Source organism: Cardiocondyla obscurior, unplaced genomic scaffold, assembly GCF_019399895.1.
Source record: "Cardiocondyla obscurior isolate alpha-2009 unplaced genomic scaffold, Cobs3.1 scaffold66_0_105518, whole genome shotgun sequence".
Lineage (NCBI taxonomy): Eukaryota > Metazoa > Arthropoda > Insecta > Hymenoptera > Formicidae > Cardiocondyla > Cardiocondyla obscurior.
Genome location: NW_027228811.1, coordinates 88581 through 105518, shown reverse-complemented (window position 1 = coordinate 105518; position 16938 = coordinate 88581). Strand labels below are relative to the sequence as shown.

The window sequence follows — 16938 nt, the reverse complement described above, 5'->3', positions numbered from 1 at the left end:
AGACCATCTAAAGCAAAAAAAAACACAATTGTTGTTAAAATTAACCCCAAGCTTTTTAATGAACCTACTTAAAACTTAATCACTTCAACAGTTATTAAGATCTGTCAATGTCAGCAGTCTCCAACTCGATAACTTGCGTAAAAATACATGGTAGATTTCGCTGTTCCTACAGTTGACGCGAGACGCTATCGCGTCTCTTGATAATTATTATTGTTGTTGCAGATAATAATTATTATTGTTGCAGAAAAATTTCAAACCTATGATTATGGATATATTGGTAATTACAAACAGTACGGACAAGCAACGCCTAAAATGTACGATTTAAAAAAAGTTACTGTGCCCTTGATGTTATTTTACGGTGCCAACGATGTAGTTATTCCAATATCAGTAAGTATCTTTTCTATTTTATCTGTAAACTATTTTTTAATTAAAAATATATTCTTGATAATTTTTTTAATATTAATAAAGTGCATAGATTATCCAACAATTCTCGCTTAACCGTTCGTGAAATGATAAACATTCATATTGTCACGCCGGGAACGGGTCGGCGAACGTCTCCGCGTTCGCGTCTCTTTCACTCACTCACTCACACTCACGGCGCCTGAACTCCGCGAAAGAAAGGAAGACGTCTTTATAGAAATGAACGAGAACGATTTAATAAAAGAGCAAACAAACGATACAACGTCTGCACCAATACGAGACACGGGCAGAACTGTCATTTCTTAACCATAATAAATAGTCTTCGTTCCCCTGGCAACGGGGAATCGAAACCTCGGAGCGAGCCGGCAGCTTCATGCTGCTCCGTATACCGGGCGTAACACTGCCCCTCTTCTCCAGATTGTCGCCCCGACAATCAGGGGGGGCCTCCGTGGCTTCCTGTTCCATCTTGGACTCCTGTCCAAGTTCTTGAACACCACGAAACGACGCGAAGAATCTTCCTCAGCGCGAAGATGCTTCCGTCCTTGGTTTTCAGCTCGATTCCGCTGCTCCTCTTCTCGAAATTAAAATCTTCAAACAAGGGGGGGGGGGCATAACTTTCTGTGGACCCTCCGACTCAAGGTCTCCCCAAGTTTCTGTTCTGGCATTAGCCCTTCGTCCCATGGAAACCACAGATCAAAACCATGGGAAGAACAGTCTTCTTAACGAAAAGTCTTCCTTCATCTCGAAATGGGGCGGAACACGTCTCTCCTGAAGAAAGTTCTCTTTCCTCTCCGTCTAGTTAAACTCCTCCTCAAAAGAGTAAAAGAAGAAAAGCAGTATCTAAAAAATCAATTTTCCAAAAAAACAAACACGGCCCCCAAAATCCATTTAATTTTTCCTTTCAAAATACGGAGCCAACCTATCCGCATGAACGACTTTCTTCCTATGCTTAGGCGACTTCTGAATACAGAATACCACCTCCCCTAACTTCTTCAAAATCAAGTAAGGTCCTTCCCAATTACTTTGTAATTTAGGAGCCTTACCTCTAACTCTACAAGGATTAAAAAACCAAACCTTCTGTCCCTCTCGGAATAAAATATCCCTAACATTCTTGTTATAAAATGCCTTTACACGAGAGGACTTAACCGCCATTTTCCTCCTGACTTGAGAATGGATTTCATCAAGCCTTTGTTTTAAACCTCTAACAAACTCTCCTCGAGAAGCTGAAAACTGAGAAGATTGAGGAGGCATTCCCCGCGTCAAATCTAACGGTAACCTTAAATCCCTGCCAAAACAAAGCTCCGCCGGAGAAACCTCAGTAACCTCATGCGTCGAAGACCTATAAGCTAACAAAAACATTGAAATCCAACGATCCCAATCTTTTTGATTTTCTGAAACAAATTTTGAAAGATATTCCAAAACTGTACGATGCTGTCGCTCCACCTGCCCATCCGATTGTGGATGTAAAGCAGTAGTCCTAGTTTTCCTAATTCCCAAAAGATTCAACAACTCTTTCAAAAGACCGGACTCAAAATTTCGTCCCTGATTCGTATGTATTTCCTCAGGAACTCCAAATCTTGAAATAATTTCTCTAACAAAAACCTCAGCTACCGTTCTTGCCTTAATATTCCTCACCGGAAATGCTTCCACCCATTTAGAAAAACAATCAACAATGACCAAAAGAAACCTATTTCCAGAAGAAGATATAGGAAAAGGACCAAGAACGTCCATCTGTAATCTCTGAAACGGAGATCCAACATTGTAAATTTGCAAAGGAGATTTTCCTTTGCCGGAAGGTCCCTTCTTTGAACAACAAACCGAACACGAACGACACCAATCTTCTACATCTTGTTTACAAGAAACCCAATAAAAACGCTTTCGAATTCTATCTAGAGTCTTATTAATCCCAAAGTGCCCAACCGAAGGAGAATCATGGGCATCAGCCAGAACCTCCTTAATCCGTTTAGGAGGAACCACTAACTGAAACAGCACCTTCCTCAAATTCGGAGCTATTCACTTCTTATAAAGAACTCCGTTCTCTAAAACGAGAGAATCCCAATATGAATTAAGAACTCTTCCCGTTGTATCTGAAGAAGAAAATCCCGAACGGGAAAGACGTTCCCCAGACTCCTTCGCCTGTATTAAAACATTAAGACTCGGATCTTCCCGCTGATCCTTTTTCCAAAGATCTAACTCTTCTACTTGGAAGACTATTCGAGCCACAGTCTTACCTCTCTCGGAAAGACTTTTTTGCTCAACCTTAAAACAATACCGACAGTTTTCCGCTTCACAAAGCCGTCTACCCGATAAACCATCAGCATTCCCGTGAGAAGTCCCCTTCCTGTAAGCAATTTCGAACTGAAATTGTTGTAACCTTTCTACCCAGCGAGCTAACTGACCCTCGAGTTCTTTAAAAGACAAGAGCCACCTTAAAGAAATATGATCCGTGCGAATTAAAAATTTCCCTCCTAAAAGAAAATGACGAAAAATTTGACTGCATCAACGATGGCTAAAAGCTCGCGTCGAGTAACACAATAATTCCTTTCAGACTTTGATAAAACCCGACTGAAATACGCTATAACTTTCTCCTCATCCTCTTGCTTCTGTGAAAGAACAGTCCCGATTCCTATTCCAGAAGCGTCAGTATCTAAAATAAACTGACCTTCCTCCTTCGGGAACGCTAACACTGGAGGAGAAGTTAAAGCTCGCTTCAAGGATTCAAAAGCCTTTTGACAATCATCCGTCCAAGAAAATTTCACCAAATTTCCCGTCAAATAATAAAGTGGCTTTGCTATTGAAGAAAAACCTTTCACGAATCTCCGATAATACGAGCAAAAACCTAAGAAGCTTCTCAATTGCTTCTTCGTATGAGGAACTGGCCAGTCCATCACTGGTGCTACTTTCTCCTGATCAGTAGCTACCTTTTCTGAAGAAACCACATGACCTAAGTACTTAACTTTCCTACTGAAAAGAACACACTTCCCTGGATTGATTTTTAAATTAAATTTTCTTAAACGAAGAAACACTTCATTAAGATTCTCCATAAGTCCTTCGAAACTCCTTCCAAAAACTATTACATCATCTAAATATACAAAACAACTCTTAGAAAGAAGCCCTTCCAAAACCCTTTCCATAAACCGTTCAAAAGTTGCCGGAGCATTTGTGAGACCAAAAGGCATGACAGTGAATTGCCAAAGTCCTTTTTCTATGGAAAAAGCCGTTTTCTCCTTGTCTTTTGGATCCATCATGATTTGCCAATACCCACTCTTAAGATCAAGAGTAGCAAACCAGGAATTCCCAGCCAAACGATCTAGAATATCATCTATCCTCGGAAGAGGAAAAGAATCTTTTACTGTGACCGCATTAACTTTCCTATAATCAACGCAGAATCTAATTGTCCCATCTTTCTTTTTGACTAAAACTACTGGAGAAACCCAAGGACTCTGCGAATTCTCAATTACCCCACGGTTTTTCATATCTTCGATAATTCCATCAACCTCATCCCTCATTCGAAAAGGAATCCGACGAGGAACCTGTCTAATCGGAAGAGCGTCCGCTACATCAATCTTATGTGTCACTAATTCGCAATTCCCTGCAACTATTTCCTCCGAAAATGTCCCCTGAATTCTCTAAAGAATAACGAAGCTACATTCTTCTGCTCATCATTTAATTCTTTTAAGCTTTCTTCAAAATGCTTCTGAGGAAAAGAAGAATTCACCCCGGAAGTCTGTTTGATTCTGGCCACCCTCAAAGAATTCCGACAAGAACTAAAATCTTTATCAAAGATTTTGGAAAAACCAACCTTTCTCAGAAAATCTGCCCCGAAAAGGCAATCATCCGAAATCTCCGCTACAAACATGCTCATTTCAAGAGCAAACTTCCCTACCTCCATAGAAACTTTAGCTTCTCCTCTAATAGAAACATCTTCCCCTGTAGGATATCGAAATCTTAGCCCCTCTCTAAGCGATTGTAAACCTGAATTCCCCTTTCCGAAAAACCTAGAACTCAAAATGGTAATATCAGAGCCCATGTCAACCCTGAAATTACATTGCCTACCATTAATCTTTCCTGCGAAACAAAAATCGCGTGAAGAATAGCCGATTCTCCTGGAAAATAACTCCTCGGGGCCCCCTTTCCTTTAGCCGACTCCCCGAAGAGGTCGACTATTCCGAGTTTTCCTTACGGGTAGGGCACTGATTCTGGAAGTGTCCTGACTTCCCACAAAGCCAACACTCTCCTCGAGCCCCCCTTCGTTTCCCGAGAAAACTAATTCCGTCCCAAAAGAAGCAAAATCCTCCCCTTCCTTCTGTCTCCGATTAGTAAAAAGAGAATAGTAATTTTGAGAAGACCGCGGTTCTCCGAAACACAACTCGAGCTTTGCTCTAAGCTCCGCGTAGCTCATGCCCTCGGAATCCTGTAAAGTACAGAGAACCGAACGCGCTCTGCCCCGAAGGCAAGAAACAAGGGCAACAGTTCTCGCCTCTTGTCCCCACTGCTTCGCCCGAGCGATCAAATCGAACTGAGAAAAGAACTCCTGCAACGGAACGGAACCGTTATAAGTGTCTAGTTTTAAATTTAACCCGGCCACAGAACGCGCGTCACCCTCAACCGGAGGGACATCCGGAACGAAACTCGCGCCTCCCTCCGCCGGAAGAACACCGGAGACGCGCGAAAAATTATTGGAGGGACTTAGCTGCAGGATTCGGCACTGCATCCTTGTGATTGCATCATCACGCAGACGAATCTCAGCCCGCAGACTCTCCTCCCTCTGCTCCTGCTCGACCCACAACTGACGCATCTCTGACGGAGCGACTCAGATTGCAGACGGGCAACATGCACACTAACACCGTGTGCCGTGCGCCCGCAGCGCCTGCAACGCCTCGGCCAGCGTCGGCTGCTGGAAGAGCGCAGACGTATGTCATATCTGACTCTGTCTCTCTAGAACTAAGTGACGTCGGCTGTAGTTCTAGAGAGACAGAGTCAGATATGACATACGTCTGCGCTCTTCCAGCAGCCGACGCTGGCCGAGGCGTTGCAGGCGCTGCGGGCGCACACGGACACGGCATTGTGCTTAGTGTGCGTATGTTGCCCGTCTGCAATCTGAGACCACTGACGCCGCCGCCTCCGACGAAGCAGGATCCTTCTGACGGGATCGTTTCCTCTTCGCCGTATGCGTAGCCATCCCGGACGAGCCCCCAAAAATGTTACGCCGGGAACGGGTCGGCGAACGTCTCCGCGTTCGCGTCTCTTTCACTCACTCACTCACACTAGCGGCGCCTGAGCTCCGCGAAAGAAAGGAAGACGTCTTTATAGAAATGAACGAGAACGATTTAATAAAAGAGAAAACAAACGATACAACGTCTGCACCGATACGAGACACGGGCAGAACTGTCATATCTTAACCATAATAAATAGTCTTCGTTCCCCTGGCAACGGGGAATCGAAACCTCGGAGCGAGCCGGCAGCTTCATGCTGCTCCGTATACCGGGCGTAACAATATTATAGACAAAAAACCCCCTACGGTTTTGCATTTTCTACATTAATCCGTTAGTCCAAACAAAAATTAAAAAAATTCATATAACAAAAAAATGTGAGCACGGTAGTTAAAGCGATCGATATGCTAGAAGTATAACACGGTACAATCCATTAAGGATTGATGAACAACGGGTGTCGCGGAAGGTAAGACGAGGGAGGGCGCTCGACAAGGTAAAGCACATCAATATTACAGGCACTCTGCGCTAGTTACAGTCAACCAATACTTGATTAGCGGAACATGCTCGTAACATGAAAACTTATTTCAAACGGTTTCGGCGGACTACGCGCAGAGTAACACGACTCGATGCGGTTACGGGTTACAATGGATATTACACTACTTGCGAGAGCAGCATAGTGTGCGCGAAGAGATCGATACCGGTCGCTATTCCACGTTTTGTATTGAACCAAGAAAGTGAGAGTGCCGTGTCGATTTAGACCAAGTTTTGTGTCGGAAAGAAATAAAGATCACAGAGGACGATCCGGAATATTGAGTATATAGGCCGGTTTTGTACCACTATGTGTTAGTGCGTTCGTGTGACTTAAGGTGAGGGTTAATGACGTCACACAGGAAGAGAAAGTTTCCTGGAATCAGTCCATTGTCGGCAATTTTAGGAACTAAATGTTTCTGCCAAATTAATATCAAGTTAATTATTTTAAAGAAATGTTAAATTAAAATTTTAAACCACGATAACATTATTAATGTCTAAAAGAGACAAATATAGTAGTAGTAATGGTGTTTATTTACTCTTTAAGAGGTACACCGAGGACTTTTCGTTTCCTCATCATACAAAACAAATACAATATTGTTACATATTAAATTTTTTTTTTAATATTACATTATTTTCCTTTTTTTTTCTCCATTAAATAAAATAATAAAATAAAACTGGAACTGGAACAATGATGAGCAATGGAGCAGCGGCTCCGAAAAACAGCGACTATAAGAGTGACAGAGACAGAAGTTCCCGCGGCGTTACAGAGATGGCCCTTTAATTGGCCGCGCGACCTCCGCGAAGTTACACCTGCAAGGGCTCGCGACCGACTGACCCCTCGCTTTCCCCCTCCATGTCCTCAAGAGCCAATAGAAATATTAGAATAATATACCCCTCGTTCCGCCTACACCCCTCGCCTACACTTTTAGGGTATAAAAAGGGCCCGAAAATTAGCAACAAACACTTCCGTTCCTCTTGCCAAAGTGTGAACTACATTGAAGCGCTTATCAAAGGCGATCATGGAGAAAACACAGAGGTGAGAATTCCAAAGAACCTGACTATCCTTCTACTCATTATTTTTCTGCGCGCTACCCAAGGCGTCTCGCGGAAAAATTCCTTCCCTCGAAAGCGCGCTAACCACGGCGAAGCATCGGGTCTCTCTTCCTATACCGCTCCCCTGTCAACGGAGCAAACCTATCCTAAGTTCTTGCGCGCTTACTCCAGGCGTTGCAGAACAATCCTACCCTAAGCCCTGCGCACTCCGTAGAGCGAAACGCGGGCACTCTTCCTTAAAAAACCTCTGTATCGCGATTACGAATCTAATACGATTATAAATCCGGCGCGATCCATTGATTATAAATCCGGCGCGATCCAGCGATTATAAATCCGGCGTGATCCAGCGATTATAAATCCGGCGCGATCCATTGATTATAATTCCAGCGCGATTCATTGATTGTAAAAAAACACGAACGATTTTAAATCCGGCACGATCCATTGATTGTTAAAAAACACGAGCGATTAAAAATCCGGTGCGATCCATTGATTGTTAAAAACACGAGCGATTATAAATCCGACGCGATTCATTAATAGTTGATAAGTAAGCGAATATTCAAAATACGATTGTAAATCCGACGCGATTCTTTGATAATTGATAATCAAGCGAATCTTAACAAAATTATAATTTCGACGCGATTCTTTAATTGTATTCAATATTTATAAATTCAAGCGAATCCGACACAATTAATTAAATGTCAATTATTATTGTAATTCATAAATTCAATTCAATCAATTAGCAACGAAAAGAAAAAACGAGCTCGAAGAAGTAAGAGAGGCGGAAGACAGACTATCTTCAGGAAATTACGAAAAAACTTTGAGGAAACAGGGATATTCGACCCCCGGGCAGCCGGAATTGAAGACCTCCCAAAACCAAAGCCGGTTCCCAAGATCCTGTGCATCAAGCCACTCCCTCTCAAAATTATTGTAAAAAAGGGAAAGCCGCCAGCACGGGAGCCACCTCCTCCACCGCCAATTAAAAAACCTCCGAAGCCTCCGTTGCAACCATAAAAACCCACAAACGAGATTATCAAACTTCCTCCACCTCCCAAAAATTTGGTAGGACTAACCAGGCAACGTTCAGACCTACACTATCACTCCAAATCTCAATGGTTACTTAATTTGTAATTTTTTTTTTAGTAAATAAATTCCTAATGTTATTTTATTCTTAAAAACAAAAAAAAACAATTTTCCTTATTTTATTTCCCTACCCATAAAAAGAAAAATTCACGGACGTAACAATATAATGTTGAAACTTTTATTTAAGGATGAATAAAAGGAAAGAATGAAATTATAAGAGTATTTTAATGAACAACTAGGTGTACAAAACAAGGGGAGATATAAACGTGCCAGTTGCCAAGGCGAGACTAACTGCCTGCTAATTGAGCGTATGCGAATAAAGCCTATGCGAATAAAGCGGGATAGTCCCTCGTAGGATATATGATGCTAAGCGATTATTTCAAGGCCCTTGGCGTCTTGTTACAGAAAAATACTACTGAGAAACGCTCGATAAAATATATATATATAAAATAGTAACGCAATTTTATTATTTCAACATATAAATCTACATAATACTCTACCTATAAACTCAAACAGACAAAACATAACATAACATCTCCTTTACACATTTCTTCATTTTACATCATTTCCTTAAATCTATCTTAATTCTATTTTTACAATCTTCTTTTCTTCTTTACACCAGCTTCCTGAAAATTAAAAACTTAACCTACGCCTTCTTACATCTCTACCTTACTAACTACGCGCCGAGAGAGAGAGAGAGAGAGAGAGAGAGAGAGAGAGAGAGAGAGAGAGAGAGAGAGAGAGAGAGAGAGAGAGAGAGAGAGAGATCACGCTTCCTTCCTTATTTTACCTTATATTTCTACCTTGGACCCTCGTTTCCGACGTTCTTTATTTTACTTCTCTTTTTTTTTCAATCTCTTTCATTCTTCCATTTACACCTATTTTTTCCCTTGTCCTTTCCAATGTTTCTAGCCAATCAGCCCCCCTTCCTTTCCCTCCCAAAATTTCCTCCACTATCTCCTCCCAGCTACTCTCATTTCCCCAATCTATACATTCCTCCCATATATGTTCCCACGTTTCTTTCTTCTCAAGACACATTCTACATTTTCTTTTCTCCTCCCCCTCCCAATATTTATTTCCTCTCATTTCCTCCCCTAATCTGAACTTTGCTATTCTTTGCCATTTTTCTTCCTTCCAGCCCATCCTCAGATACCCTGGTATTCCTTCTTCTTTCACTTTCTTATAATACTTATTAAACCTTGATCCTCTTATCTTTTCCCATCTTTATTCTCTTTGCCATTCTTTGTCTTTTTTTTACCATATATTCCCCCCTTATTTCCTCTCTTTCTCTCAAATCTTCCACTTCTTTTCCAGACCACCCAAATTTTTCAAAAAATTCCTCTCTCTTTTTTTCCCATTTTCCTTTACTTCTTCCCTCCCTCGCTCCTTCCTTTATTTCTTCCCAGCACTATTTAGCTAATTCTCCTCCTTTCCCTTCTTCTAGCCGTTTTTCATACTTCCACGCCCTCATCCCTGCTCTTTCCTTCAGTTTGTCCCTCTGTAGCTCCTCTCTTACCATATATCTTGGTACATATCTTTTTACCCTCAGCACCCATCTCAGGTATTTTTCCTGCAGTATCTCAACCTTCTCCCTTTCTTTCCACCCCCATATTTCTACACCATATTTAACAACCGACCATACTAGTTTGTCAAATAGCTATATTCTTTTACTCCAATCTTTGCCGAATTTTCTCTTTCCTATACTCCATACCTGCCCCATTATTCTTGCCGCTCTTTTTACTCTGTCTTTTACGTGCTCCCTCTGTTCTCCGTTTCTCATGATCATATATCTCAAATATTTAAAACTTTTTACTTCCTCTATTTCCTCTTCTTTCCAAACCCATTTTACTTTCTTCCATCTCCCTCCACCCTTTCTACATCTCATTATCTTTGTCTTCTTTACATTCATTTCCAGACCTTTTTTCTTCACATATTCATCCATATTTTTAATCATTCCTTTTATTCCCGCCTCATTTTCTGCCATCAATGCAATGTCATCCGCATACGCCAGCGAGTAAAATCTCTTATCTTTTAATCTTATCCCTCTCCATCCTCCCTTTTCTAACTCTTTATCAAAATCTGCCAATAAGAGAGTGAACAAGCTAGGGCTAAGCGGACAACTTTGTCTTACTCCCTTTGTTGTCCAAAAACTTTTTCTTTATTTTTCCTTTACTTTAACTTTATTCACTATTTTCTCCAAAACTTCTTCACATCTTCTTATCAATCTCTCCCTTACCCCCTTTTCTTTATTGCTTCCACTAATTTTTTCTGTCCACAGAGTCAATAGCTGCTCTCATATCAATAAATGCTATTACCATTTTCTTTCTTTTTCTATCTTCTTGTTTATCAAATAATTTAGCACATATATCTGGTCCACTGTCCCCATGTCTCTTCTAAAACCGGCCTGACTCCGTGGTAATATTCCTTTCTCTTCTATATCCTTCCTTAATCTTTTTACTAACACAGATGCGTACACTTTGTACGCTGTCTGCGTCAGCGTTATCCTTCTATAGTCTTCTACCTTTTCCCTTTTCCTTTTTTAGCACCGGAACCACCACTCCTTCTCTCCATTCCCCCGGCATCTCCTCCCCCTCCATACCTTCTTACACATTTCCCATAACTTCTCTTTTACTTCCACCCCTTCCCATTTCCAAATCTCATTTTCTAGTTTATCACTCCCTGCTGCTTTTTCTTTTTTCAACTTTCTCATTACTTTCTCAAATTCTTTTCTTTCTATGTTTTCTTCTTCATCATCTTCTCGATCTTCTCCCAGTTCTTCCCTACTCTCCATTCCACTCCACCTAGCATCTCTCTAAAGTAATCATCCCACTCTTCAATCTTTATTTTTTCTTCTATTTCCTTCCTTTTCTTTTTTCCCTTGTTTACAATTTTCCACACTTCTCCCTCCGTTTTAATCCTTTCTATCTCTTTCTCCCATCTCACCTTTTCTTGCAATTTTTTCTCCTTACATAGCTTTTTATATTCTCCTCTTACCTTCTTATACTTCTCCCCGCAACCTTCCCCTTTCCTCCATTTTCGCATTTCTTCCTTTACTTTGCATTTATTTCTTCTACATTCTTTATCCCACCATCTTTCTTTAGGTTTTTTCCCACCTCCTTTTTTATTTCTTTCTTTACTAATTTCTTCGTTTTTTTTAGTTCCTTACTAAAACTGCTCCAATTTTCCTTTATTTTATCTTCTCTTTCCCTTCTTTCTTCATACTTTTCTCTGAATATTCTCCTGTTCTTCTCATTCCAATCTAGTCTCATACTCTTTTTTTTTCCATACTTAAATCTTCTCTTCTTTCCTCTATACCCTTTTATCGTCACTATTAACGGCAGGTGGTCCGAATCCACTTCCTCCCCCACCTTCATTTCTATGATTTCTCTTTTTGATTCCACATTACTAACAACATAATCTGTTACCGTTTTTCCTCTCCCCCCACATATGTCCACTTCCCCTCTTCATCTCCCCTTATACATCCATTAACTATTCCCTATCCCGCTTCTTCCAGAGCTTTACAAAATTTTTTTCCTTCTCCCGTAATTTTTTTATCCTTTGTTTTCCTTTTCCTTTCTTCTTTGTCTTCTTCCTCATTTTCTTCGTCCCATAATTCCCCCTCCTCTCCCGTTCTCACATTAAAATCCCCCCCAATCAAATATCTCACTTCTTCCTCTTTTTCATCTATCCAATTTCTCATATTCTCAATCATGTTTTCTATCCTTCCATTAACATATATCCCCGCTATTTTCCATACTCCCCCACATCGTCTGGGTTCCCGCGTTGGTCAGCCTCGGAGCGTGTAATGTGGCCGGCGCTGGGAGGTCCTCAGTCTGTGTACCCTGGGACACCGGCAGTGGTCGCGGCGTACCTGGTACTTGGTACCTAGGACTGGTCAGTCGGTAGGTCCTTATGTCGCCCGGCAGCAATGCGACTTTAGGAGGCCTGGTGAAACGAGGTGGTTATAACCGCAGGGCGCACAGTGCCCAGGGCCGGAACTCCAGTGGTGGCAGCCTTGGTCTCGGTGGCGGCCCGACGATCCGTGGTGCCTCTAGGATCAGCGGCTGTCCCGGTGGGAAGATCTCCACCTTTAGAATCCTAGGCCGCTCCGAGCTGGTCGTGCTGTCCGGGGACCCCTCTGCTATCGGCTTCCGCCTTGTCCTGCCTCGCCGAGTCTTCCTCGGGTTTGGTGGTCCAGCTGGAAAGTCCACTGGCGCTTCTGCCTTCGCCTCCATCAACCCCCCTCCTTTTGCAGGAGTAGCTTCCAGTATGGAAAGCTATCCGCAGTTAAATTCAAAAGGTACTTCTCGCTAGTACAAGCTTATCTGGCACTATCCGGAGATGTGCCCTAGATTTCGCTAATTGGCGTGAAGCGAAAACCGATTCCGGTCCTTCGCCTTATATATCATCCTTAAGGTAATTTGACTCGCGAGAGAATCGCGTTCCAAGCGGCGAGCTTTTAATTACATGCGTTGAACGGGTTGCTGTTCGGTGGGCGCTTGTGTTGGTGTATATTACCTCCACAACCAGTTAACGCGGATTTCAAATATTCAAGCTTGTCTATATCGGACAAATCGGTACGGGATCCAATGATATTATTAAATGCGTTTTTAAACGACAGCCAGTTCTCAAATTTTCCGTCGAAGGATGGTAGTGAAGCTTCCGGCAATTTGATTCAACGTTGATATGCACTTGATGTGGTTGCGATTTCGGATTGTGAAACATTGCTCGTATTTGAGTTGTGAACAATCGCGCCGGATACATTAGCTGCATTAAACGATTCCTCGATCTTACCCGCGAGTACGTAAAACCGATCTTGAAGTTGCGTAAATTTTGTTTCATACGTTTTATCGGGGTCAGCGATTAATAATTTGTCATTAAATTTTTTGAATGTTTCGTATAATGTGGTTAAACGAGCTAATCGTAATTTCAAAGCGGTGTTATCGAAAGCTTTCTTTTCAAAGAGATTGTTTAAATTTGTTGTAACGGGAAAAACTACGTTATCTCGCGGTTTCGGTGTCGGCTTACCGACCTAGCGGTTTACCGACTCGCGAAAATTGGCGGTACCGGTACCGTAAGGAGTATTGCGTCGGCGCGGTTGGCCTGGCAACGGGCCCGTTCGCGAGTCTCGGGGCAGTCGTACAAGGACCGAGGTGCAAAACTCTGCGACGGGACCGACGACGAGACAGTGAGGAGGCTTTCGCCGACTTCGTCCATAAATTTTCCGCCCATGGAGGGCTTGAGTGCTCTCGCCGCCTTCGATCATGGATTTTCCGCCCATGGAGGGCTTGAGTGCTTTCGCCGACTTCGATCATGAATTTTCCGCCCATGGAGGGCTTGAGTGCTTTCGCCGACGTCGATCATGAATTTTCCGCCCGGCGGGACTAACGACAAGGGAGAGCGACCGGCGAGCTGCTGAGCACGCGGGTATCACGTGCCGTACCGTGAGTGCCGTTTCGTGACGAAGGGCCAGGAGTCGCCCGGTACCGGAAAAGTAATTTTGTTTTTAACAAACAGGTTCCGGCCAGGGGCTGGCAATCTTGAGCCACTGCTCTTTTGGGAGAAAATCGGCGAGGAGCTACCGATCACGTGACCGGCACGGGGTGCCAGCGCAAGCACCGCAGCAGAGGAGAGTTGAGGACGGCGACGACGGATACCGCCGCGCCGCGGGACTATACCGGCTCTTTTTGAGTACACCCAACCACCGAGGGAAAGCTGTAATCGGCGGAGTGCCGTGTTCATCGCGACGTGGGACGTCGAATCGTGATCAGCACGTGAAGACGGCGTGCGGCGAGTATTTGCGTGCGTGCTGCGTGAGGCCCCGGGGTAAAGGGGGGTGGTTTCGGAAAAGAATTCGGGGCTGTCGTGACACGCCTTGCGCGCGTGCTGGGAAAATTTCGGAATCCGACCTGTTCTCGGAGGGGTACCCGGGGGCGGGGAATGTATCGCCGCGTGCCGACAACCCCGGTTTCTTCTAGCGTTCCGTGCGTTTATCTTTACCGTTGCGTCGCGTATCTTCTAGCGTTCCGTGCGTTAATCTTTTCCGTTGCGTCGCGTATTTTCTTGCGTTCCGTGCGTTTATCTTTTCCGTTGCGTCGCGTATTTTCTTGCGTTCCGTGCGTTTATCTTTTCCGTTGCGTCGCGTATCTTCTAGCGTTCCGTGCGTTAATCTTTTCCGTTGCGTCGCGTATTTTCTTGCGTTCCGTGCGTTTATCTTTTCCGTTGCGTCGCGTATTTTCTTGCGTTCCGTGCGCATACCTTTCCGTTGCGCTGCGTATTCTCTTGCGTTCCGTGCGCATACCTTTCCGTTGCGCTGCGTATTCTCTTGCGTTCCGTGCGCATACCTTTCCGTTGCGCTGCGTATTTTCTTGCGTTCCGTGTGTATCTTTCCGTAGCATTGCGTATCTTGATTTGTGCTAAATTATAGCCGGTGCTAAGCTTGTTATTTGCGTTCCTGGCAGAGTCGCGGGTTCATCCCCGACTTTGATAAAGGCAATTTAAAAATTTTGAAACGTTGATTTTGTTTTCCCCAAAATTAAATAGAAGAAAAAATTAATTTAGCACAAAGAAAATGGCGCCCAACGTAAATTAAAATATCGTTTCGTGAAGTTAAAATTTCAAGTATTTGCGTTAATATACGGGTATTAAAATGTCTATTCCGGCGGTGGTAGAACCGGAGTCTCCCGCGGTTTCGTCTCCTGTTCTGAGACGTAGTAGAATATTACTGTCGGAGCGGGAAATGCTCTTTGAAATTGTGACGGACACATATAATAAGTTTAGATCCGCGACCGTCGCAAATGTAAGTTCTCTCACACCCCGGTATGAGAGGTTAAAGAAAATCGAGGCGAGGTTGGACGTACTTAATCAGAAAATTCGGGAGTACAACGCCGACGTAGGTGATCCTCAGCATCAAATAGATGTGGGCAAACCGACGATCGCTTTCGTGGATCTGATTGACACAATCACGTCCACCTACCTCAATTTGAGACAGCAGACTCGCGCTCCGACGGAATCCGCGCCTACCGAACAATCTGTGAGCCCTCACGCGCCCCAGCTCCCGCGCATACCGCTCCCGTCGTTTTCAGGGAAAACGGACGAATGGTTGGAGTTCGCGTCGTTGTTTGACTCGTTGGTCCACAACGAGAGGAGGCTCAGTGCCGTACAGAAACTTCAATATTTGAAGTCGAGCTTGAAAGGAGAGGCTCTCGCCGTGATATCAGGCTTTCCGCTAGATGATTCCGGATACCCCTTGGCCAGGGAAGCTCTCAAGATGCGGTATAACAATCAGCGTCGTCTTGCTAGTCATTTCGTTAGTAAAATTCTCGAGTTCAAACCGGTTCGGGATCCTTCCTTGCCGGAATTGAGGCGTTTCTTGTCTGTCCATCAGACGAATTGGAATTCTTTTAGTTCATTGCGGTTAGCTGACCCGTTGGATTTTATGAAATTGCAGTTAGCGCTAGGACATTTAGACGCGGCGAATCGACGCTTATTCGAACAAAAGCATCCAAGTCAGAGTATTCCGAAATACGAGGATCTCATTCAATTTGTAACGGACCTCTGTCGGCAAGAGGAACTGCTCGCGGCAGACGGTTCGAACCGCGTTGTTGCGGTAAAGGAATCGCGTCCTAAGTTTTCTTCGGAGCGAAGTCCGAGCGTGCGTGGCCCCCCGGCCGTCCCGAAATCTTCTCCGTTAAACAGTATCGCGAGCGCTGCCTCCGCGAGTAATTCAACTCGGAAATCTCCGACTCCTTCTGTCAAAACGCCACGCGCGAGCGCATCTCGCGATAAAGCTTCTCCGACGACGAATTGCACAGTCGCGCCGGAGGCATCTGCGTCGACATCGGCATCGACGTCGACTAGTTCGTCTCCCTTAAAATGTTGGAATTGCGGGGGACCGCATGTATTTTCTCGGTGTTCGGTTCCTCGAACGCGTCTCTTTTGCTACCGTTGCGGACGCCGCGACGTCCACGTTTCTTCGTGTCCCGACTGTACAAAAAACGAAGAGGGGAGTCGGTCGTAGAGGTCGATCCGACTCTTGTTTCCCGTACCGACCTCCATATAGAAATGAGCACGCCGGTGACTTCCGTTTCGGTCTCGGCGTCGAATTTAGGTACCGTTCCTACTTCCGATAGTTCTTCGGAAATATCGTTCCGTCTCGTATCGTCGTCAGATTCTTCGCGGGAAGAAAATGGCAGTAGCGTCCCGTCACGCATTCGGTCTAGGACTCCCGACAACGTCGCGTCCGAGACGCGGATATCTCGTATCGTTACGTCCTTGTGTGGCGAATCCGGGTTAGTTCCCGTCACTCAAGTAATTTCGAGAAGTAATTCCTTGGTTAAGGAAGATTGTAGTTTATGGATTTTGACTTTATCGTTTCGTTTCGTTAGGCCCGGAACCTCAGTTTCCGCGGTAGGGATAGTCCCCGCGCTTTATGACACAGGGTCTTCTTTAACTTTCATTGGGAAGGCTGGTTTGAGCCTCCTTGGAATTAAAATCCCGGACCCGGAGTCTGATGAGCCTCGTCATAAGCAACTCAAAATCGCCCGTATGGCGGATGGCCGTACAGTGCCAATATCGTTCTCGTATCGTTTCCGTTTTGTATTAAATGATAGAAAATTCGAACACGAATTTTTCTATCTGG

The 16938-nt window shown here is 44.0% G+C and overlaps 1 protein-coding gene and 1 pseudogene across 1 annotated transcript; one reads left to right on the top strand and one right to left on the bottom strand.

Moving 5' to 3' along the window:
* The first annotated feature begins 61 nt into the window (after positions 1–61).
* Positions 62–16938, top strand: part of LOC139112928 (uncharacterized) — a 36599-nt pseudogene continuing 19722 nt past the window's right edge.
* On the bottom strand, positions 9955–11088 carry LOC139112926 (uncharacterized). Its single transcript, XM_070673882.1, has 3 exons — positions 10897–11088; positions 10613–10785; positions 9955–10405 (listed from the first exon to the last, which is right to left on the bottom strand). The coding sequence occupies exons 1-3, from the start codon at positions 11086–11088 to the stop codon at positions 9955–9957; spliced, it is 816 nt and encodes a 271-aa protein (XP_070529983.1).